A 23,886-nucleotide genomic window follows, 5' to 3' on the forward strand; every position below is an offset into this window, starting at 1 on the left:
CGACCGTTGGATGGTTCAAAAGAGTTCATTTAGAGCCCCTCAATTTCAACGTCGCAGTCCTCGGATTTAATGATCTTTGCGAAGAGGAATTGAGCCGACGCGTTTTTAACCAGGCTCTCATGCCATGTCCTCACCAACCACAACAAACTCAGTTGAAGCGGGAGGGCGAGTGTATAAGCGCCGGCCAGGCGCATGCGAGACATGCAAAATCCGAAAGCGAAAGTGTACGTCAAGCTGCTCAGAATCTTCGATGGATACCTTGGATGTCTTCTTACAAATTCCAGGCGATGGAGGCAGGCCAAGCTGCGAAAAGTGCCTCGTAAGCATTACCTGTGTAGCTTTTGCGAATGCAGTCGACCTTTCTGACGGATCATAGTCCTCCGCATCTTATTGTGTCTATTTGACCCCGAAGAAAAGGGGCCGATCGAGCCAAAGCAGTATCAAGCAGCCATTCTCTTGAACGTTGACTAGCAATAATAACCGACTTTTAGGCCAAAGCTCATCCATTAGAGCAAGACAATCATTTGACGACTTAAGCGCTCATGCCTCACGCTCAATAGTGACTTCGACGACAGCGGATCACGTCATCTATGCAGCGAGTTCTTCCACTCCTTCATCGCTCTCCGGAATCGACCAGCTTCTTGAAAGTACCACGGTTTCTCACTCTTTTGCGCCTCAGGATGACATCTGGGTTTCTCTAGGAAATAGATCGTTCAGCTCTGGAGAGAACATGGGAATATTGAGCAGCACTGATATGAAGACGAGCCCTGGAACCGAAACGCTAGACAATGTTTGGACATCGGGTCCTTATGTCCAGGATCAAGTAGCAAATCCGTCCGCAGCTTTCTGCGAATTATCGCCTGTAAATTGGGTGGACTTCGACATGTCGTCACAGCAGCTAGATGCCTTCGAGGCTAGTCACGCCGTCGCTTTACAAGCATCTTCACATTGTGGGTCTCGGCCACATTCCTCAGAGAGAACATTCGCTGAATCATTTTTAAGCCCCGCGCCATCTTCCCAGTCTCACTCTCGATATGGTAAAACTGTTCTTAAACAGACGGAGAAACCTCAATGGAACGTCCACCGAACTTATCGCACGTCTTCTTGAAGTTGCTGAGGGGTGTTTTACAACTCATGAATATCTCAGTCTGTTCGACGATGTGAACATACCTTCGCACCATGTCGATACGCACTTTCAGTTCATCCAAGGTAACGATCCAAGATCCTCTTCCCTCGGCATTTTACTGACTAACGATCGCGTAGCGTTTCTTTCTGAGCCATACCTGTGCGTTTCGATTTCAGATTTGACATACTCACTTCTAATTTGACCTAGGGGAGCCATTTATGTATCGGAAATTGAAGTATCTCGTCTCTATCAGGAGGTTGTCATAGAGGGTGTCACAGATCCGGCGAAGAGAGCTCTGGTCTTTGCGTCCATGGCCATTGGCAATCTTAATTGTTCAAAAAGCAGTCGTTCCAGCCCGACAACTAGTAATGATACCGGCGGGAATTCACATTACCAGGAGGCCTTATTGGCAGTGGAGAAGATGTTTGTTGCTAGGCCGTCGATCTTGGTCTTCAAGGTACCTATCTGTAACCTCGAACTCCCATGCCGTCCCGGCTCTAATCGTCTCACAGGCTTTACTCACGACGGTGAGTTTCTATTGACGAGCATATGAAACAGTATAGGCTAATGGTCATATTTCGAAGCTTGTCGCCACATTGCAATACAGGGTAGAGCAAACTTCATGCGTGTTAGGTCTCTGCGTCTCCTGCGCTCAGGCCTTGAGACTCAACAACATGGCTGCAATCCGTCAATTATGCCAGACTGACAGCGAGATCAATCAACTTCGACAAGCCTTCTGGCTCCTATACTGCATCGAAAAAGCATTTAGAATGCGATCAGGACAATTTTCTGTCAGTCTTTGCTGTTGAGTCATCTGGAGCAGTGGAGATTGTGACGAGGTGCATATGTACTTTCTAACATCATGGACATGTAGTCAATAAGCGACGCTTTCATCGACCATAATCCCTTGACCGACTGCGACAAAACCGGGACTACCTCTTCAATTTCTCGAGATTTCCACGCTCATTGCCGGCTATCTCAGCTCTGCTCTCGCATGTCCGAAGACCTCCACATGGCAGGGGACGCTCGTGACCCGAACTTAGTTACCAAAGTGAGCGATCGTGCCGAGAAGTGGATTGTGGTTCTTCAAAGATTCAACTCAGAGGTGCTCGAGACAAAGGGGTGGGCAGATCATATCTTTGCTTGGACTTCCAACAGTACACACCCCGACACATCAAAGGTGTCGTGTCCCGTTTCCAGCTACCCATCCAAGTTGTTTCTTTTTGAGATGGCTCTCTTCGCCTACGGACGGCTGTTTCAAAAAGCGGGGACGGACATTTCTCTTGACAAGTCGGAACATATCATTGCGCAATTCGCATCCGAGGTTCTTAACGTCATTGTCAATATGGATCCCAGTACCACCAGGATGAACCGGTGAGTTCAAAATGCATCTCCCATGTCTGCTTTATGGCAACTAAGAATCATATTTTATAGCCACTTTATTCAAGTCGCGGTGAGCTCATTTTGCATCACAGCAGCCTTTTCTCACTTGCACCCTGATCAGGCAACGATTTTCAAACAATTGGTGTCAACATTGGGTCTGTTTGCGCGAGTTTCTACGACGTCATCCGTTGTTTCTCTGGGAAAGCTTAGCTCCGTGGTTGACAGCGTTCAACGGCTGATGACACCAGATACCCAGCGGAGTTCGCAAGGTGTTTAGATCCGGAGGTTTATTCGAATATACCAACTCTTTTTTCTTCCTCGCTTCCTATTTTGATGATGCCCGCTTATTCCGAGGCTTGAGGGTTACAGTTTCCCGCTGGCCATCCTGGCCAAACAGTCTCGCTGCGGGGTTGCGGGGTAGCTTCCCCTCACCCGTCGAGCTGCATCGTAGGGGCGTTGGAGCGATACTCGCCGTACATATGTCTCAGCTGCCCTGTCGACTCGGTGAAATGGGATCCGAAAGGCGTCTTTTTAGAGCCGTCCAATAAAAGTCTCTAACAGACGCAAATCGAACCCCGCCCTTGGTCATCTGAAAGGGCAAGTTTCCCGGATATTGGACGGCAAGAAAACCGAGCGAGAGGGGAACCCAGCCCAGGGTCCTTTTTATGTTGAGACATTCCAACTTAGAGTTTCAGTCATCTCAAAACTTTCAGGTTATTCTTTCAACATTCAAGAATCCGTGATCTTGTTGTATTAAAAAGGACCAACATACGTTATGGCTGCCAACACATCAAAGCAAAGCACGCCTTTCAGCGTGTCTGGAAAGACGGCAATCGTCACGGGAGCAGGCTCCGGTCGGTCACATCAAAAATCGACATCAAGAACGCGTTGACACTGACGCTGCACACAGGTATCAACTTTTCCTTTGCTGAGCTGCTTCTCGAGCGCGGCTGCAATGTCGTAATTGCCGACCTGGCTCTGAGACCTGAAGCGGAAGAGCTGGTTTCGAAGCACAATAGGAATCCCCGAGCAATTTTCGTCAAGACTGATGTCACCTCATGGCCGGCGCTATCGAAAATGTTTGACGCGACTCTCGCCGAGTTTGGAAATTTCGACATTCTCTGTCCTGGAGCAGGCGTATATGAGCCGCATTGGTCGAACTTTTGGCATCCTCCAGGGTCATCAGAGAGCAAGGACAGCGTCGACGGAGGACACTACAAGCTGCTGGATATCAACATCACGCACCCAATTCGAGCCACGCAGCTGGCGATCTCTTACTGGCTTCACCCAAAAGAAGTCACGGACACAAAGCTCCCTCCTGCTGTGAAGGCCTCACCAGGCAACCCCAAGCGAATTGTCCACATTTCTTCCGTCGCGGGTCAGGTGCCGAACATCAACGCCCCACTTTACTCCGCGTCCAAGTTCGCCATCACCGGCTTTGTCCGGAGTTTAGCTCGGCTGGAGGAAACGGATGGAGTCCGCATCAATGCCGTCGCGCCTGGCGTTGTCCGCACGCCTCTATGGACGGAGCATCCAGAGAAGCTTATCAACTTGGACGAGAGCCAAGACGGTTGGGTAACTCCGGAAGAGGTCGCCGAGGCAATGCTTCGGTGCGCCGAGGATGACGGAGTCCCGGGCGGCTCCATCCTAGAGGTTGGCAAGAATAATACGCGCTTGGTGCAGACTTTTAATGACCCCGGTCCCGAAAGAGACCCGAAGAAGGGTCTTATGGCAAGGAATGTCTTCAATGGAACAGAAATGGTGTTTACATGGCTGAAGGACGCGACGAAGTGGGCTGTTGGGAGAGACTGAATTTGATCCCGGAAGGCATTTGGCCAATCCATGGACTATTCTTGGTATTTGGAGGTGCTCACGCGAGGCCGTGAAATTTTGGTATGGGAGACCGAGATTTGTGACGGCGCGGAAAGGCTTTTGGCCTTCATGATTCTCGCGTCAAGCGTGTCACCTTCCAGAGAACTCCACTGCAGATAAGCTCCGCATTTCAATGACAATAAATCGGGATTATGTCCGACTTCTGGGGCTCCACAGGTACCGGAGGGATGAAGATCCCTGACCAACGCGGAAACGGCAGCTGTAGCCGCCGGCTAGACACAAGTTAGGTTAAGCTTGTTGACTCTCCGACGGCCGGCCCCACCTGAATGCCGCGCCGGCACCCTTATCAGTTCTCTCACCGAGAGAACCGGACCAGGGCCGATGTTATCGGCGACGGCAACTTATCTAGGTGATGACCATTGATAAGGCTCGCGGCAAATTTGACGAAGACTTGGCGGATTAATTATAAATCTGAGACAACATCGTCATGCCCGGTAGGATAGATGCCATGTTGTGTTTTTGATGTCTGATTCAAGGTCAGGCTGGAGGAATGGCTTTTGTCAGCATGGGATCGCTCGTGAAAGTCGCTGTGCTAGCGTCTAGCTTGGCCACGGGGGCTCTATGTTCGCTGGTCTATGAGTCGCGTGGCGAAGACTCGCCGTTCCCCAGTACGTGTCTCGTAAACTTGTTGATTTTGCTCTAACCGGACTGCAATAGTGCCCCTTTGCAAGGGCATCGACATCGAAGACGCGGCGATCGGCACTCTTCAGCGCTGGATGACTCTAGGAAATCTCACAAGCCAGGACCTAGTAAGCTGCTATGCAGCTCGTATTGAGCAAACAAACGCAGTCCTTCGTTCGGTTAGCGAGGTTAACCCAGACGCCCCGGCCATCGCCGCTAGCTTAGACGATGAGCGAAATGCCAAGGGGATTAGGGGACCGTTGCATGGCATTCCATTTATGGTCAAAGATAACATCTACACCGACGACAAACATAACACGAGCGAAGGCGGTCTTGTTTTACTTGGTGGAAGATATTCATCTGAAGCAACCATTGTGACCAAGATACGCCAAGCAGGTGGTGTTCTACTGGGGCACACCGCCCTCTCAGAGGCTGCTGACCATCGGGCGCTCACAAACTTCTCTGATGGCTATTCAACTCGCGTGGGGCAGACAAGAAACCCGTTTAACCTTACTCAGCCTACGTCCGGGAGTAGTGGTGGCTCTGCAGTCTCAGTGAGAAGCAACCAGGCGGCGATTGCCTTAGGAACCGAAACTCACGGGTGAGTTTCTAAGACTCTATCGGGCTGCGATCGGACATTCGCATACTGACACCTGTATCTAAGCTCTTTGGTTCACCCTGCTGCGCTACTGGGGCTTTACACTATCAAGACTACTCCTGGGCTGGTTTCCCGCCATGGTGTTGTCCCTGGAAGCTTCTACCACGACACGCCTGGACCCATGGCTCGCTCGATGCGTGATGTTGCAGTTCTTCTCGACATCATGGCCGGACCCGATCGTTTCGACAATCTAACATTCGACGCTCTTGGAAATTTTCCTAAAAACGGATATGCCGCTGAAGTCACCGATCAGAGTTCTCTTAAAGGCATGAAACTCGGTCTTCCGTGGAATCCATATTGGTCCACGATTGGCGTATGTTCCCTCAGTCACAGTCGTGGCAACGCTGACATACGTGATCCTAGGCCATAAACTCGCCGGGTCAGCGAGAGGCATATGAGAGCCGCGTTCATGAGTTGAGAGCTGCTGGAGCCGAGATTTATAACATCACTGTAGGCCCTGTCTCAGTCTGCGTCATCGCCCCAGCTAATGTGATACCTAGGATATTCCTAACATTGAGAACGTGGCAAACAAGTACGGCTTTGGTCAGCCAGCTGATGTACCTGATGAATATGGCCAACTCATCGCCTATAACACTCTTCTTGCTGTGGCATATGGCGAATTTCTCCAGAATTGGACGTTCCCCGAATCAGACGAGCGACATGGAATAAGCAGTCTCGCAGAAATGGCAGCATGGAATGATGCACACAACGACACTACTGGCGCCCTTGGCAACAGTACCTGGTGGTACAACACGGTTTCAGGACAAGATTTCTACGACAATGCCATCGCAACGAATGGAACCATGGGCGACGAGTTCTGGAAAGCCTTCGGTTGGGGCCGGAGGACCGCTCGCGAGGTCATTGACGGCGGACATGCGTATATCCTCGATAACGGCACTGTAATTGAACTTGACGGCTTGCTGGTGCCGAACGATCCATCTGGTGGCCACGATAACGCTTGTGCCTCGATCCCTTCGTATGCTGGATATCCCGTTGCGTCGGTGCCAATCGGTCAGAGCGGTTACGGCGCCGCTTTTGGTATTTGCATCTACGGGCGGCAATATTCTGAGGCGCGATTGATCCGCGTCGCGTCGGCGATGGAAGACCTGTTTCGCTGGACCTCAACCCCGGAGTATCACAACTATGAGACTGCTGAGGGGCCGTGGGACGCGCCGTGGCCGGGGTACGTTTGCTCTGAGGAGTCGTTGGAGAGATACGCTTGCGATCCCAGTCTTTGAGGCGTCGTTCTTGTCATAATGTATTGGTTCATAAGCTATTTGAAGTACCCGAGGAAATGGCACGATGTGCGCGGACAATGGGAGGGCATTTGTCCGTCTTTATGCCACTCAGCACTTGACCATAAGCATAATCCGACTGACCCGAATTCTCGGGCGCAGTTCATCCCATATTAACTGCTTTGTATCCACTAAATCCGGTAGAGACCTATCACGGATGGTCCGGTAATTGTAACCAATATGTTAGAGTTCGACCAATGGGAAAACTAGAGAAATATGCGAGAGCGATCGTATTGGCCCCTGCGCTAGGGGGTTCGTGATAGTTGCACGAGTCAGTCTCAGCATCTTGTACAAAATCGCCTGTTGTCCTGTGCTTGGCTGTCGAGGATCCTGGCCATCAGCCTCAGCTGTCATTTCTCTGACTCTCACACTCGTTCTCGGCCCCGGATGAAGTCCCTCTTTACGCAAGCCGCCATCGCGGCTTGCCTTCCTCTTCTGGCGGCTGCCGCTTACAAGGATGCGTTCGTGGTTGAATTTGACGGATCAACTCAGTTGGTAGGATAAATAGTTGGAATTATTTTCATAAAACTTGGGATAGGTCTAACTCTGCAGTAGACCGCCGACAACTTGAACAACCAAGTCCAGACTTCACTCGCTGGTTCTGGCCTAGATTGCACCGCATCAAAGCGATACTACTTCACTCACGCCGTGTTTCAGGGGGCCTCCTTCAACCTAGAATGCAATAACGACAAAGTCGCCCAAAAGTCTGTTCTTGCGACTGTTCAGGGTATCGACGGAGTTAAGAAGGCTTGGCCGGTTATCAATATTCAGCCAACTCTCTACAACGACAGGCGCATTAGCCGTGATTTTGGAACATACGTCAAGCGCGACCTGCCACAACTCCATGCCAGAGACGGAGCAGTCGATACTCTATCCACACACGTTGACACTGGCGTCGCCAAGCTTCACGCAGCCAACTTTACCGGCAAAGGCGTGCGCATCGCTGTTATTGACAGCGGTTTCGACGTGGACGTCCCGGGCCTCAGCAAGGTGGACATTGGCTATGCGCATGACTTGACGGACAACGATAATGATGTCCGTGACAATTGCTCTTTTCACGGCACTCACGTTCTGGGCGTCATTGCTGCCAAGGGAGACGAAGCTCGCTACGGTGTTCTCGGAGTGGCACCTGATGCAACCTACGAACTTTATCGTATTCAGCCTTGCAACGGAGGCAGCACTAACGATATGTTGATCAACTCTTTTCTGGAGGCTGCTGATCGAGGTGTTGACGCTATCTCTTGTTCTTTTGGTGGTGGTCAAGCCTTTCCTGAAGGTAAAGGTGTTCATGAAGGCTCTAGTCGACTCGTTAGTGCTAACAATCACAAGATCCCTGGTCTGCTGTAGCCACGCGTCTCTTTAAGAACGGCACATATGTCTCTCTCCCAAGCGGCAACGGAGGCCCCGGAGTCTTTTCAGGCGTCAGTCCCGGCATGGCCGATGCTATTACATCCGTCGGCTCCACGGACAACACCGTCACCCCATACCTCACCTGGCAAGGAAACTGGACCTCTGGTACCGATGGTGGAGAGATCCGATTTGTCCCTGGTCTGCCATACGATCTTCCTGCGAACAACCAGTTGACCATCTGGTCGCCGAACAAGGAAGTTGATGCCCCTACTGACTGTCAGCCACTTCCAAGTCCGACAGACCTGACAAAAGACCTTACAAATACTGTCATTCTTGCCTCGCTCTCGCAATGCTGGACAGATGCCAGTGGTGCGGATGCTTCCATTACGAAGGCCTTGGGAATTCCCTACATCATCTACTACGCCACGAAGAATTGGACCGTTGCAGACGGTCCCGGGTTCTACGAAGACAGCTCAGATCCCAATCTCAAGGGCATCGCCACAGTAGAGTACGACGTTGGAGTCAAGCTACTGAACGCGTTCCACAAAGACCCTGCCTCAAAGGTTTATCTCGCCAATGAGGCTTCAATTGCCAATATTCAGCTGGAGAACAGGGCCAACAATCTCACGGGTGACTTTGCTTCTAGTTTCTCCAGTTGGGGCCCGACTCTCACTGGAGGCGCTATGCCCCTTGTACTTGCCCCTGGCGGCAACCTCATCAGCACATTTCCCAGCAAGTACGGAGGCTACGGCGTCGTGAGTGGTATGTTGAGCAACTCTCTAGATTGGCGGTTGAATACTGACAATCCGCAATAGGAACCAGTCAGGCTGTTCCATTCGAGGCCGGCGTTGCCGGACTCGTGAGGCAGAATCACCCCGATTACACTCCCGAAGAGATCCAGGCTGTGATTGCCACCACCGCTCGCCCGGTCAAGTGGAACGACGGCAAGGGTGCGGTCTCCGATTTCTTGGCTCCTGTCTTCCAACAAGGAGGTGGTTTCTTGGATGCGTGGAACGCAGTACATTCGACAACAGTTCTCAGCACTGGCGCTCTCTCCTTCAACGACACGGCCAACCGCCCCAAGGAACTCACCTTCAGCATCAAGAACACGGGAACCAAAGCCATTACGTACCACTTGAGCCATGTCGGTGCAGCATCCGGCTACATTCTCAAACAAGCCAATGGCTACAACTTCACGAAGGGCGAAGCCACTGCAGTTTACGCCGACGTCAGCATCACCCCGGCGACCATCAAGGTTGAGCCTGGTAAATCATCTACTGTCTCCGTTGCACTCACCAAGGAGCCGACTCTTCCTGAAGCCGCGACCCGTGTATCCTTCTTCGGCGGCTATGTGGCCATCGAGGCAGAGGGCTCAGCCGACGTGAACAACCTGACCCTCCCCTACACTGGCTTCGGCGCTCCGCTTGCAAAACTCCCCATCATCAAGCGGGATACATCATACCTCATGATGTGGAACATGACGTCTTCATCGCCGGTGCGCATGGAAGAGGGCCGCGTCTTCACTTGCACCCTGGAAACTAGCAAAGATGTCCCCGCGTCTTTCGCCGACAGCATGTTTCCCGGAGTCTGGATCGCCCTCTTTGTTCAAACACGTAACTTGAGCATTTATATCGTGGATGCCGACTCCGGAAAGGAAGTCGCCAAGTCGTGGCAGACGACATCGGATGCTGTTTGGGGTCGTGCGAGCAACTGGTACTGGGACGGTTCTGATGCGAATAAGACCTTTATCCCGGCTGGAAGTTACATCTGGCGGGTGAAGGCGCAGAAGTTGAACGCAGACCCGTCTAAGGAGGAAAGCTTTGACGTGTATGAGACAGGGAAGTGGGTGTTGCAGTACTCTAACAGTACTGTGGGGTCCAATTCGACTTTGCAGCCATGAGGATAGTCAGGCTAGAGGTAGACAAAACGTTTCTCATCGTAAAGAGCTGTCTGGTATTGACGCCAGCATCATGCCATTTCTGAACACTGCCAACTAAAGTCCTTCATGATAATTCACTGAGTCCGGCAATTAGCAGAGGAGTATTTCCACTTTTATCATGTCCCCTCTGGTCCACCGACATATCCTGTCGACTGATGGGTTTCAACTCACAGAACCTCTCTGGGCTTGCTCGAATTACCTATTCGCGTGACCCTTGCTGACAACTGGACTGACCTTGATGTTCAAAGTGGCGCAGTTTTAAGCAAGTGTTTAAAAAGCGACTGTCCTACCCCCAAAAGAAAAGAGCTTTTGACATCATGTGCCCACTACACAGTCTGGCACTTACATTCAGTTTCTACCTGCCCCTTTATATCCGCCCAGCCTTTGCGGAAATCACCAACACGAGATAATTCACGATGGAGGCCCAGCTCATTAATACACCACAAGTCGGATTTCCCCTTTTCTCCTCTCTCCCCCCGGAGTTGAGAGATCAAATCTGGGAGATGGCAGTAACCCCTCCTCAGAACGGAGTCAACTATTTCTCCGTTCATCATTCCAGCACTACAGGAGTCTCGTCAAATTGCGTTGAAGTCGATCCTCAACATGAACTACCAACACAGCGAGGACCACGCTTGCTACCACCATCTTTCGACCCAAACGACAGTACACCCCTCACAAGGTCGTGGTTCAACGAAAATCCCTCAACTTACAATCTTCCAAGGGTCGCATTGGCTTGCAGAGAGGCTCGAGCCGCTTTCATCCGTGTTGTAAAGCTTCTCATCAACGCCCCGGCCCAGGCCACAACTGCGTCTACATCTGCCGGCTCAAGCGTCCATAGTCGACGGCAATTAACGGCATTGACCGCAAAGCAAGAGTCTAAAATATTCAAGATCCATCTCCTTCATTCACAGGATCTCATGTACCTCAAAATCTATGGGAACGCCCTTCCTTCAGATGTTGAGTTTTTATTCACTGGCGAACATGATCCATATCTGAACCCCCTCTCTCTTCTAAGAGATCAATATGGCCATCCTAAAAACATCGCCATCGAATTGGCTCCGAACTATTGCTTCTTTGCACCATGGGATCTTGGGGTCAGACGGCTGGCGTTGCTTGCCCTCATCAGGTCGTGGATGAGCTCAGGAATTAGCGTGTGGATAGTGAATAAGCCCAAGCAAAGCGAGCCAATTGTCCTTGACAAGTCCTACACCTCACGCGCTACGGTCTACCGGGACACCGAAAACCGCAATTACATGGCAATACCAATTGAACTCTATGAGGTTTGCTTTTATAGATCTAGCGATCGTCTTCGTGAGGTGCCGTGGCTTAAAAATCACCTTCGAAACTATATTGATCGTCAATGGTCCGGTACAAAGGCCGATGAATACCTCTCCAGGTTTGGACTATTTGGACTGTTATTTCGTCAGGAGGATCTGAATTTCTCCGATGAGAGGCTTGCAGGCTGAAGGGGTTTCGGCCAACCCGTGGGCAATATCAGGGCATGTCAATACACCCACTCGACCATTAACCATTTGTGTTCCCTTAGAATTACGAGGTTTCGTCGTCAGGTTTTAACATATTGTTGCGATAGGGGAAGTGGTATTATGCAAAGGCAAGAAAATTACGGGATTGATAGATAAAGGAACGGTATCAGTCGAGACCACCTGGGCGATCTCTCAAACAAGGAGGTAGAACGCGCGAAAGGATCCTGTGATGGCCTCAAATACTATGCCCTTGTGCTTTTCGACTAGGCTGAGAAGAGTAATCTGAGACACACTCGTTTTCCCCCTCCCTCTTATGATACATTCATGCGCCTAGCAAATATTGAAACGCCAACGGCACCAACCCGTCAGTCTGCGCATTCATGGCGAGGTCTCATTACACCAGAGAACAGTTGTATCTTAACACTGTCTTACTTTAGGCAGTAACTAACAAGCCAACCATGAATATCAAGCTTTATTTACCTACAAACCATATTGTGCAACACCTAGCTTTCAACCTTGTACACACGCTGACGAAAGCGGGCAACAGGAGAAATCCACTTGACGGGAAATTCCATTACAGTATATAAACTACCAACCAGCAGTAAACTACTCAACACAGGCAACAATGTGACGGCTTTGTTGTTAATTAGCTTGCAAGCCATACAGCCTTCATACGCCTCGTTCTCTGGCTTCGTAAGGTATACCTAGAATGTTCTAGCCCGTCTGCTCTCTTCCATCAGCTGGAGTTGTCCTAAATGTATTCCACGAGGATAAGCAATCAAAGACAGCACCGAAGGAAGAAAATTGAATCCAGTCCGTCGTCCCCTTCCCAAAACTCATAGCACAACACTGAGGTTCTATCGCAGATGCCACTGACACCGCCCCGAGTACTGGACGTGGAGAAGCAAGCCATGTTGCCTTGTCAATCCACACAACAATAGCTCTAACTCTGAATTTTATACCCAACTCTTCATCCAGACGTAACATCCCTGGCTACTATTTACTTATAAAGCCTCCACGATGGTCCTGCATCGGAGACTCTTCAGCAATAATGGGCGATAATGATCAATGATGGAGATGAATCGTTGAAGATGGGCGCGACAGAGAGTCTATCTGCTGCCAACCTATATTATTTACTTTGCATAGGTTGTGAACAACTACCTCAAACCTAAAACAATCGCCAATCCATAAATCCAATATCTAATCACCATAAACATCATCTTTACTACCTCTACTCTTCTCTTCCCACTAATCTGTCCTAATACTCTAGAACCAGTGAAGACAAACAGGAGTCCGAGCCCTGTCTACTCAGCAACGTCAACTAGGACAACACATCATCTCAGCAGCTCAGCCTCTAAACGAAAGGACACCAGCGGCCAGATATCAAACTCCTCCCCCAAGACATTTGTTGTTGGAGGGCCGATCAGGGTGCGTTGTTCTTCAGTATTTATGTCGCTGTCAAAACCGCAATCGCGGGGTAAAGGCAGACGTCAACCAGAAAACAGGCGTCGGTGGACCCCAGAGCAATATCGCTCATGTTCTTTGCATTCTGCACATTATTCTGTTCTTCAATAATTATTCATGTTCAACCCCATTTGATGCTGTAACTAGTGTCATTCACAATAGATAGATGATGTTGAATCAGACTCGTGACATCGCAATTGGTACCGCTAACCAATCATAAGCAACGCGTCAACAATGCCTCAGTCACAAAATCCTCATCAATCCCAAAGTCCATAACATTAATAGTCTTGTGCAGCGTCTGCACTTCTCCAGATACGTCTGCGCTTCCTGAGGTAGCGCAAAAATCATGTGTGTGAAGTGCCAATATCAAAACCACACGCGCCGATCACGACCCTCACCACGCGCCACATCAAGAAACGCCACCGCGACGCGAACCAACAACGCCCTCCAAAACCCCTGCCTCTCCCAACCGGCACGGTGCCGACGCATATCCCTGCCCCAGCCAAATAAAACCTCGCCCCCAAAGCCCAGCTCGCTTCAGTTCAAATTGGAAATCCGTACCTGCTGATCCCACCACCTCACGGCGAGATGATCCGGACGACGGGAAGCAGATCACTACTTTGAGCAGCCGCCCTGCCGCCACACTTGGTAGAAGCCCACACACACTCTGCTGTGGCAATGTGCGTCGCGGCGCATGGGCGTCAACCAACACCAACAAAACGTTATTAGCCACCGCTGATCTCACGGGAGGCAACGTTCAACTAAGATCTGGCACTGACCACGTGCCATCGAATGGGGTCTTCCTTCCCCATATTGCCAAAGATCGACTGAAGCGCTTCGCGAGACGAGGACGGCAGTGGCTGGCAGCCACTTGGCTTACCGGTGGCAATCTGACAGCAATATCAGACTGTCTTAAGCGTGTCAAACGGGATTGGCGATAATACGAAGACGTTATTTCCATGGGAACATCGCCATTTCCAGGACACCCCGTAACATCGTCTGGAGTTGGCAATCAACCGGTGAACGAGGTGAGCCTCAGTTACCACGCATAAGCATCTCCGCATGCAAGCGAACGTGGGGACGGCATGTCTAATGCCACCGACCGACTGTCCCGTGTTTGGGTCCCAGGAAGTGTGAAGAAGTTCGCAGCGGCTAATAGGTTCAGGTATTTCCAGAGTGTTGGCGGGATGACGGACCTGTCGGGTCTAGAACGTCGCAACGCGCGACACAAATGGTGCGGAGACTCTGCGGCAGGCAGCTTCACGGGAGTCCGGGAGTCCATGGCTGAGACGCGGCCAACGTGAACCTGGCTCGTTGCCAGCCAAGAGGCGAGTATTGGCAGGCACACTAAGCTGGCGCTGATGAGGTTTGACAGATGTCCTGTGCGATCCAGGCCGTCGATTGGATCGGCGTTATCAATGTCACCGAAATGAGCTACTGCTCAATATTGTAACGGGGCATCCCTTCTCAAGCTTCAATCGAACGATTTTTTGAGACGACGGAACCCATCAATTTCGCACAAACTCCGGGGTTCCCTGAGATCCTGGGATTTCAACATAGGGTAAAAAGCCCCGACGTACCGAAGGGCCTGATTGAATCGGCCCTCCTCACACAATGTTTCAACTTTTCGGAGTCGCGATTCCGGCAGCGCCCGCCTCGCCCGCGCACCCATGACAATGGAGAGCTGCGAGCCAGCCTAACTCGAGCCCGGGGTAAATAGACAAGTGGGCAGGCGGGGACCGGTGAGGGGAAGGAGAACAGCCGCCCATGACCCACCGTTGACGCAGAAGCGCAGCGAGCAGCATGCTAGGCCACGGCAAAGCTAGCTCGCAGATATCAGACGAGCATAATTGCGGTGAGTATAATGGCAAAGAAGGAAAGGTGAATCAACGGTCGTCCCATTGCGGACTGGCTGCATCGCGCGAGAACGCGCAGGTCCCAATCGGTAAGACCCAAGAAGCTGCATGGCGAGCTCGAGTGGCATCACTTCCAGCGCATCGACGCTCGTTTGTCTCTCCGACGTGGCATAGACGCTGATGGCTGCCAGGCCCATTCTGGATTTCATTTGCCGATTCGGGGATTGAGCCCTTGTCGATTACCCATTTCAATGTCATGTCCATTTCACACGCAGCAGAGTTCGTGTGCCTGTCTCAAACTTTGCATTCCTGTCACGTTGGCGCCACACCCAGAACAGCTCTCGCCATGCGTTGGGGGCGCAAAGAGGGCGTGTCGACGGCGTGGGCGGTGGTGTGTAAATGCAAGCTTATCTGCAGGCCAATGGAGGTGTGCTGTCTGCTATTGCTGCACTGCACCGCAGAAGTAGTCTTGGGTATGTGCGGTTCAGGTACGCCAGCAGATGTACCCAATACAACGGGCCTTCAACGTGGTTGTACCGGTACATGAGCACACCTCGAGTGGCTTGCAGCAGGCTGGGGAGTCAAAATCCATGTCGGTACTGCATCGGAATAAGGCGAATGGCGATCATCCAGAGATGCCTGTACGCAGCCGAGATCTCGTAACGTCAATAGCCGCAAAACGGAAGTTGGAAAAAGAAAAAATCAGAGTTTAAGGCGTGCAGTCAGCTGTGTCGGAGATCCCCTCCATCGCCCAGGGTGTGGGGGCCCAAGCGAGACAAGCGAGCAGGCCGTCTGTTGTACAGCGCTGTGTCGCTGACAGAGCGGGCAGTGATTGCGGAAGAAGGGGCAGAATATTTCGAATTCGGCCTTCGTGAGGGGTACTGGCCGTGTGAAGTTGGAGTCAACAGGCGGTAAAATTCCATGGCGAGGCCAGACTCTGGCAGAAAAGATCCTGAAGCAACTGAGCCACTGGCATAGTTCGGCCAGGGTTTCGGCGGTGTGGGGAGGGAGGCCGGGGTGGCATTCCCCCACGAACAGACGGCGGCGGAGCGGAAGTTCGAGACACGGCGCATGGATGGAAGCCCTCTGGCAGGCAAGTCTTCCGCCAGAGCGGCTGCTCTGTGCGTGTCATCTGTCATCGGAACATGGCAGAAGCCGAACCGTCGTCTAGTATTCAGCCCAAGTTGACAGACCAAGACGGGATGGCGGACATCAGACGAGATCGAACGTCATGCTCAAGATGGAGGGTAAGGTGTCTCGCCTGCCCTTGTCGTCGGCAGGTGTGCATGCGTCCAGCCGGCATCCGGGACACATTATTCCTGGCGCTTGGTTCGAGGGACCCTCGACGTTTAGGGCGGCATCGCAGAGTTCCGATCGAGGCAGCGTGCATCAAACGGTTGTGGACAAATGCGGCGATTTGTCCGGGAGGGCGGCCAGAAAAGGCAAGTTGTCTATGATGTAGGGAACCATCGCCGGGGTGCTGTGTTGCTTGATGTTCGATCTTGCTTGGGTCTGGATCTCGACTGCAGCGGCTGTCTCCAGTTAATGTTCTAAGATACAGGCGATTCAGTTGTTTTATCGAACGTTGCGCTAAAAGATTGGTGCAAACAGTCGCATTTGTCGGCCGGGGCAATCGGGCGGTGGCAGCCTCCAAAGCATTTGAGTGTGACGGCAGCACCCGAGAAAGAGCCTAGCGGGTGGCGTTCAGAGTCCAACACCTCAGAATGGGCCGCGGCAGGCAAGACAACGCCTAGTTTGAGCCTCATGATCCCGCCAGCGATCTCCAACGGCGCGGAGCTGTCCATCGGAGAAAAGAGCGCGACAGGCGGCCCGATCTGTGAACCCTGAGACAGTCATCGGAGTTCGGGCGCCGGAACGCAGGACGGCCGGTGCGGAGCGGCAGGATCGACGAGGCGGCTCGAGTCTAACCAGCCCTGCCAGGCTCATGTCGCCTGCCGCCGTCGCTGGCGCATTGAGTACCCGCGAAGAGAGTTGTATCAGCGTCTGGATTCCGTATGATCAGCCGGATCTCTGCCTTCGTGGTCCATGCATCGACAGATGTCGGGATCATCCACGTCATAGTCGGGGCCCGGTCCAGGTCCAGGTCCGGCCGTTCGGAGGTGGTGTGGATGAACGGGTGGTCAGAGATGGGACGACAGCCACGGCCGGCATGGATGGAGGGACGAACATCCGGGACGAGATTGGAGATCGGTAAGCTCTGACTGAATGGCTCGAAGACATCGACAACGGGCCAGATTCATGCGTTGCATTGTTCTTCAGCAGAGGCCAAGCGGCAGGGGAGCGATTGATCGTCCGGATGGCTGGCTGGGATGGCCGCTGCGCCTGCCGGACCGAAGCGGTGACAAATACGTCAGACGCAACGAGTGTATGCGGTGTGGCTGTGCAGTTGACGATGGCTGGAAATGTGATTCATTGCAGCAGAAGAATTGAGGCAAGGAGGAGCGTTCCCGCGCGGGTGACGATGTCGTGTTGTTGCGGTCGTCGTGGATCGCGTCGGTGCGGTGCAGGAGGTGTGTTGGAGGAGTTGGTAGTGGAGAGGAGGGGGAGAGAAAACGCGACCAAGCAACCTACTCTTGGGTACGTACCCACCCACTTTCAATTGCCTGAGGTCACAATCCGTATTCCGTACAGTGAAGGAAGGCACCTCACCTCAATGGAAGTTTGCTGCAATAGCGGGGCAGAAACAGAAACACCACACTGCCCTGGTGCACCTGCCTTCCTTCCTCCGCGACGCCGCAGTCGCAGGCAGGCAGGCACCGCTGTTACCTCATTCGCATGTGAGTGCCTCATCCGTAAGAGAAGGCGCAACGAGTAAACAGAAAGAGCGCCCTTACTCGGTCAACCCGGCAGACTGCAACTGCCTCTCGGAAATCTCCTTCCCTCTTGAGCCTCGACCAAAAAAACCCCCATCTTTGGCCCCTGCAATGCGCTGAAGCTGCGGTCCCCAAATCGGCAGGCGTCCTACACCGTGCAAGGAACCCGCTGCCTGTCATCGCTTCAGATTGATTAACCCCCGAGTGTTCACGGCCCTCCTGCCCTGCTCATCCGCCATCAGAGCGCTGCAGGGCTGCTCATCGAACCCTTCCACCAAACCTTCATCCCCTTCTGACGGATACACTGACATACTACCTTCCTTGCCTTAGTACCTTAGTAGCAAAACTGTGTGTGATGGGTTCCACGGCACCACTCGCTCGAGCCTCTCCCCCTCCCTTTTTTCCGCATTGTGATCTTTCCTCCGATCAAAGCTCCAATCCATTATCAATAAGCAATAAACTTTTACTCTCTTCTCCCTCCGTCTGATGCCTCCCAGATCGTCCTGACTCGCCCCAAAAGCTTACCTGAATCATGGATTCCTTGGACTCCTTGGGCTTGACGGGCCGTTTACCCAAACCACTCACCTAGAACCTAAACCTGCCCCAGTCAGTCGGGTTCGTTCCCAAACCAAACTGTGTCATATGCCGGGTCTTCTTTTTTAAACTTCCGCATTGCTTCTTGCGCATGCACCACGGAGACTGCGCAGCCAGAACGCCCTGCAAGTGATTGTACCCAGCCCAACCATTAGCCTTTCTTGTTCGAATTAAGGATTCTGCCTTTGGTGTCCCACAGATGAACCCAGACAACAACATGCTTACTCGCACCGCCAGTCTGGTCTGGCCCCTTCGTGCGTCAATAGTTCTTTGTCAGGGCCATCTCGAGTTGACTCGATACTGGCTGGCTGGAGCTGCAATCAGGGTCCTCCCCGAACCCCCTTGCTATCCTCCGAATCTGTCTCCCACACTCTTGTTTCAAGTAGCATCGCTGTGGGGACAAGGACAGGGGTAAAACCACTCACCTCACTCCTCCATAGCTCCTGGACTCGCCCACATTACTACTTGAAACGTTGTCCAAGGGATAAGTACCCGGATAATCCGTCGTTGTCCGGTGGCTTCACGGCGCGGCAATGGATAGCAGGAACAACGCAGTGGCACGCCTGAATGAGTAGAAGTGGTCTTCATTGTCGACAAAGAATGATGTTTTATGCTGCTGTGTTGTGATGTGCCATCTTTCCCCCAAGATGCTGCCTCTCCTGCCCAAGGAACCCAGGGGTATCTTCATCCTAAACCCGTAACGCCTGTCTACCCAAGTATGCAATCCCAGGACAGTGCTTCCGCAGAAATCGATTCGATCCAAGTAAACTCCATGTTGCTCGAAAACTCGACATTCTCCTTGCTGTTGTTGAAAACTTGACATTTTCCTTGTTGCTCGAAACTCGAAATTCGCCTAGCCGTACAAAACTTCGACTTTTTGCTAGTTGACGTTGTTTTGGGGCGGGTATCGGTAGCCCATCTGCGATGTGGGCCTGTACATTGCATGCGCATTCCAGGACGCCTCCCTGTCCCCCATCCTCATCATGCTTTCGTATGGATCCGACATGAGCGGCGGACTTTGCGTCAAACCACCGGCCGAGTTCGGCGTCAGAGTGTTTGGGTTCGACCAGAGTGGCGGGCTTTGTGTTACCGTAGCTGCTGGCGTAAGAGGGTAGCTGGCCAAGGATGTCGGTGCCATGGCATACTGTTGCTGAACCTGTGCCATATCAAACGGGCTATGCTGCGAGCCCCCCGAAGTAACGTAGTTGTTTGCTTGTTGGAGCGGCATCTGGAGCGGCATGACTGAGGCTGCTTCGCCGCGGTGTCGTTTGACGACGGTCGGTTGGGAGTCCTCGTGGAATCTTCGTTTCTGAGTGACGGCCTGCGCAAACCTCGCGGTATCTGCTGCAGTGCGGACCTTGTGCGAATCCTTTCTAATGCGTACCCTGATCCCTTGGTCGCTGAGAGTCTTGGTCAATGTCGTGCTCTGCGCCAATCCCGGGAAACTCCGCGGCGAATGGACTTCGAACGGCTCCGACAGGACTTCGGCCCATTCAAAACAAACCTCCCCGTTGAAAATCTCGTAGAGGATAAAATGTAATTGGAAGGTCCCCTGCACTTTGACGGAAAGGTTGCCGAAAACGAAATAAGCCGCATCGCTGCCATGCTGGTCTTTGACTTTGTGCAAAGAAGACACTGTCACCCCTTGAAGGGCCTTGGAGAGATCCGTCTTTTCCTTCTTGTCGTTGTCTTTAGAATCGACGCTGACCAATTCGCACGTGAGAAAGAGGTGAGGGTTGTGGACGACGGCCTCGGGATTTCCATATCTGCTCCAGTCCCAATTGTTCTTGTTGACGCACAACTCGACAACGGGTGGAGGATCGATGGGCTTGGTATCTGCGAAGCTAGTCAACAAATGTTGTACCACGGGCGAGCAAAACAATCAACAGCCCCATCCGGCTACTGAGTGCCCGATTTCGTGGCTTGAGGATGATTACACAGGCGATCTCGGCCACAAAGCTCTTTCGAGTTTCTGGTCTTCAATTTCCTCCCCCCTCCACCTTCTCGCGTCCCTCCAGCCTACTCCTCCAATCGGTCATAGGCTAGAAGGCAGACTGAGGGCTGGTCAGAGGCCAAGCCAAGAGGCAAGGTAGAGGGCGAGCAAGAGGCCAGAGTTCAAGGCGGAGAGCAGGCGAGGGCCGGTGTATGTGCGAAGAACATCAAGCGCAATAGAACGTACCTTTATCCTTGCCGCCAGCAACTTTCGCATTAAGCGGTTGTTGCACCATGCGCAGCCACAGGTTCGGCTTTGGCGCGCTTCCATTGTGGCCAAGCGTTGGTTGAGACATGGTTTGATCACCTTGGAATGGCCTTGGTGGGATGGACTGGCTGTAGTTGTAGAACTGGCTCGACATGGCGAAGGCGTTTGGATAGTGTTTTTGAGTTTGAGGAAATAGAGGTCCAACTTCTGTCGTTCCGTGGAACGAAAGACGATTGCTTTTGTAGAAAATGGTGGCGAAGACCCCATCAACCGTAGAAATAATGGTCGATCAAAGTTGTTAAATGCTGGTATCGAAAGACTAAATTGTTGAATAGAAGGCGGAAGTGTTCGCAGTTTGGGTTAGGTGGGCAAGGATTGGAGAGACAGAGAAGTTGACGGTTGAGTAAGGCAAGGTAGTGCCTTATATCAGGGTGCAAAATGTCAAATACTGGACGAGACCGGGCCCCTGTCGCTGGGAAAGAGGAGTAGTAATCCTTGCGCTGCTCTGGTCTGTGCCGCGAAGCAAATCCCTTGGCAGTGGTTGTCGCCTCCCCCCCTGGTCGGTGGCAGTCGTTGGTAGTAGGCGAGCTGTCAAGCGACAACGGGACTTGGGGGCGGTCAACGAAGCCAAGTTTGGAATACCCTGGAGCAGGTTTGCGATATGCAGGCAAGTCGGTACCCAGAGACGGTGTGTACGAGGCTCGTTTGGGAGCTCAGAGAGAGTTGAGCAAGTGTCGTAGCTGTAACGGGGTCTCTTGCCTGGACAGTTGACCGAGAGGACTCGGGCCTGGTGTTGTCGCCGGGGACAGTCGAGATGTGAACAGAAAGATGGTTCAAGACGGAGGTTGATGGAAGGAGCCGATGGGAGACTCGAGTTGAATGAAGCTCCGTGCGGCCGAGTCGGTGGCGCATGAAGCACGGAGATGGACGAGGAGGACACAGGCCACTGGAGAGGTACTTTTGAAAGCCGTTGAAGCGTCCTGGTCGAGCACCACAGTGGATCTGGTCTAAGGTTATGGAAGGCAAGGAATGCAACCGAGAGGAGATATTGAACAAGGTAGCCTGGACGGGGTCGAGGAAGATGTATGGGAAGGGGGGGCGTGTGGTCTTGGACGGCGTCAAGAAGATGATGAAGTCGTTGACGAGGTCTGTGGTCTGTGGTGTGGATATCTCGCTGATGGATTGGTGGCCAGAGACGGGAAGAGGGAGGTGTTGGAGTTGGCAGCACTAGTGTAGACGAGGCGGATGCTGCAAGTGTGTGTTTTGCGTGGACCCTCGACCGGAGATATTATGTGGTGTTGGAGAAGCGTTGATGCCGTTGCGGGCTGAGTTGGCGATGGCTGGGCAGCAAAATGACAAGAGACAGACTGGGAGGAGGGATGAATAAGTCGAGATGGAAGCTGCAGAGACGAATTGGTACGGACGAGGTGAGCAGAACAGCGCAGAGCAGCACCCGGGGCTAGGTCAGGAAGGCAAGGTCAGGTCAGGTAAAGGGAAAGAAGGGAAGGTAAGGCAGGGTAAGGTAGGGTGAGGTAGGTAGGTAGGTAGGCAAGTACCTGCCTTCCCTCCCAGGTGCGTTCATTCAACCTTGCACAGAGGTCCATCCTGAGGCAGGTACAACGGCATTCGTTATGTGAGGTGTACTTGCCTACCTACCTACCTTACCTACCACCTACCTTACCTTACGGAGATACCTGGGCTGTGGAGGTAGGTAAGGTATGCAGTGGATGCAGTGCAGTGCAGTGCACCAGCATGTAATGAGGATGGAAGGCAGGCAGGCAGAGGCAGGCATTAGACTGAACATTGCACTGGAAGAGGGACGCATTGGACAGTGCCCTGGACATGACGGGACCCTGGCCAGGCCTGCCTTGTCCTGCCTTGCCTTTCCCTGCCCTGCCCTGCCTTGCCTTGCCTTGGACGTGGATAGGGAAAAGACCCGGGCAAGGGAAGGGGTGTTCGGATGGATCATGGCGGCGAGATGGCCGGTCAGTCCAGTGTCCAGTGTTGTCATGCCCAGTCCACGTCCACCACCACCTCAGGTCCCAGTGAGCGAGCGAGGCGTCCGGGGCCATCCTGAGGTGGACAGGGTACGTACCTGCCCCGTCTTGGATCAGGGAGGTACGAATACTCGATGAAGGACAGATTGGGCTGTGGATGCAGGCGCGGAAGTAGAGGGTACATGACCCGTGCGCAGAGCGAGCAGGGAAGGAACCAAGGTACCTGCCTCCTGTACGGAGTACCTGACCGTTTTGTTTTATTTTTTCTCTGCTTCTTCCTGGCCCTTCCTTCCTAGGGTGAGTGAGATGAAGTAGGTGCACCCCGATGGTGCTTCTCCATCTGTCTGGGACGATAGCGCGCTGGAATATTGTCGCGGCAGGAGGCAAGGTAGGTACCTCCCGTCACTTCCATCTCTTCTTGCCTCCTTAGATCCCGTCAGCCAATTACCGTACATGCTTTTCCCTGAAGACAGGCAGGCCGGCAGGCGCGTTGGGCAGGCATGCACTCTGCATCTTATGCCACGCACTGAAGAAATGCAACAGGATGGAAATGTCTGTTGAACGGGCCGTGTAAGGTCAGGTCAGGTGTGAAGTTGGCCAATGTGCCTGGAAGCAGGGTCTGTTTGCATACAGCCATCGCATCGCGCATCGGGTCCCTCTTGCGCAGAGATATCCGCACCCAAGGCAAGGCAACACAAAGACGGGGAGATAGGTAGGTATCTTACCTTATCCATGCCCGTCGTGCCATGCCATCCGTTGCACTTGCAGCAGACGGGACTGCAGCGGTTGCACATGCGACCGACGATGGACGATGGGGGGGTATCCAATCCATGCCGTCGCCCACATCCCACCTCACATGCATCTCTATTTTTTTTTTCCTCTTCCTGAAGGTGAAGAATAATGCCCCATCTGGGAGGGAATATCAAGGATGATCGCGTCCAAGCACCGCAAGAGCTGTCTTGGAGCCTTCTCGTCTTGGTGAAGATTTGCAGAGGCCACGCTCCGTCATCGTCGTCCCAGGTCCAGAATCGAGTTAGCAGACCCGTTTGATGCAGGTGCTTTGGCAGAGGAGAACAATTCCACAATTCGACTGTCCACTTTCACTGCCTTAACAGCACTAGTGCCACAGCGCACCTGGGCATGGGCTGGCATGGTGGTGTTTACCCCTTGCCCGTCCCCCACTGAGGTGCAG

The 23,886-nt window shown here is 52.7% G+C and overlaps 5 protein-coding genes across 5 annotated transcripts; 4 read left to right on the forward strand and 1 right to left on the reverse strand.

Annotated features, from left to right (window-relative positions):
* Positions 1-883: 883 nt before the first annotated feature.
* Positions 884-2,786, forward strand: FUM21 (Fumonisin cluster-specific transcription factor FUM21; the record flags this gene model as incomplete). The annotated part of the gene is made up of 8 exons (XM_036633986.1): positions 884-950; positions 1,003-1,209; positions 1,264-1,285; positions 1,334-1,583; positions 1,639-1,653; positions 1,711-1,917; positions 2,001-2,500; positions 2,561-2,786. The coding sequence occupies 8 exons, from the start codon at positions 884-886 to the stop codon at positions 2,784-2,786; spliced, it is 1,494 nt and encodes a 497-aa protein (XP_036500414.1).
* A 498-nt stretch (positions 2,787-3,284) lies between these two features.
* On the forward strand, positions 3,285-4,321 carry CGCS363_v002138 (15-hydroxyprostaglandin dehydrogenase; the record flags this gene model as incomplete). Its single annotated transcript, XM_036633987.1, has 2 exons — positions 3,285-3,363; positions 3,420-4,321. 2 exons carry the CDS (start codon positions 3,285-3,287, stop codon positions 4,319-4,321), a joined length of 981 nt encoding a protein of 326 aa, XP_036500405.1.
* Positions 4,322-4,907: 586 nt separating this feature from the next.
* On the forward strand, positions 4,908-6,919 carry CGCS363_v002139 (putative amidase; the record flags this gene model as incomplete). Its single annotated transcript, XM_036633988.1, has 5 exons — positions 4,908-5,010; positions 5,060-5,624; positions 5,688-5,994; positions 6,045-6,131; positions 6,182-6,919. The coding sequence occupies 5 exons, from the start codon at positions 4,908-4,910 to the stop codon at positions 6,917-6,919; spliced, it is 1,800 nt and encodes a 599-aa protein (XP_036500406.1).
* Positions 6,920-7,363: 444 nt separating this feature from the next.
* vpr-10 (Minor extracellular protease vpr) lies at positions 7,364-10,226 on the forward strand (the record flags this gene model as incomplete). The annotated part of the gene is made up of 4 exons (XM_036633989.1): positions 7,364-7,471; positions 7,532-8,252; positions 8,306-9,088; positions 9,142-10,226. 4 exons carry the CDS (start codon positions 7,364-7,366, stop codon positions 10,224-10,226), a joined length of 2,697 nt encoding a protein of 898 aa, XP_036499327.1.
* A 9,151-nt stretch (positions 10,227-19,377) lies between these two features.
* Positions 19,378-20,851, reverse strand: vosA (Spore development regulator vosA; the record flags this gene model as incomplete). The annotated part of the gene is made up of 2 exons (XM_036633990.1): positions 19,378-20,333; positions 20,677-20,851. The coding sequence occupies 2 exons, from the start codon at positions 20,849-20,851 to the stop codon at positions 19,378-19,380; spliced, it is 1,131 nt and encodes a 376-aa protein (XP_036499326.1).
* Positions 20,852-23,886: the final 3,035 nt, after the last annotated feature.

This window comes from Colletotrichum siamense (assembly GCF_013390195.1).
Source record: "Colletotrichum siamense strain Cg363 chromosome Unknown KSG_Cg363_contig02, whole genome shotgun sequence".
NCBI classification, from domain to species: Eukaryota; Fungi; Ascomycota; class Sordariomycetes; order Glomerellales; family Glomerellaceae; genus Colletotrichum; species Colletotrichum siamense.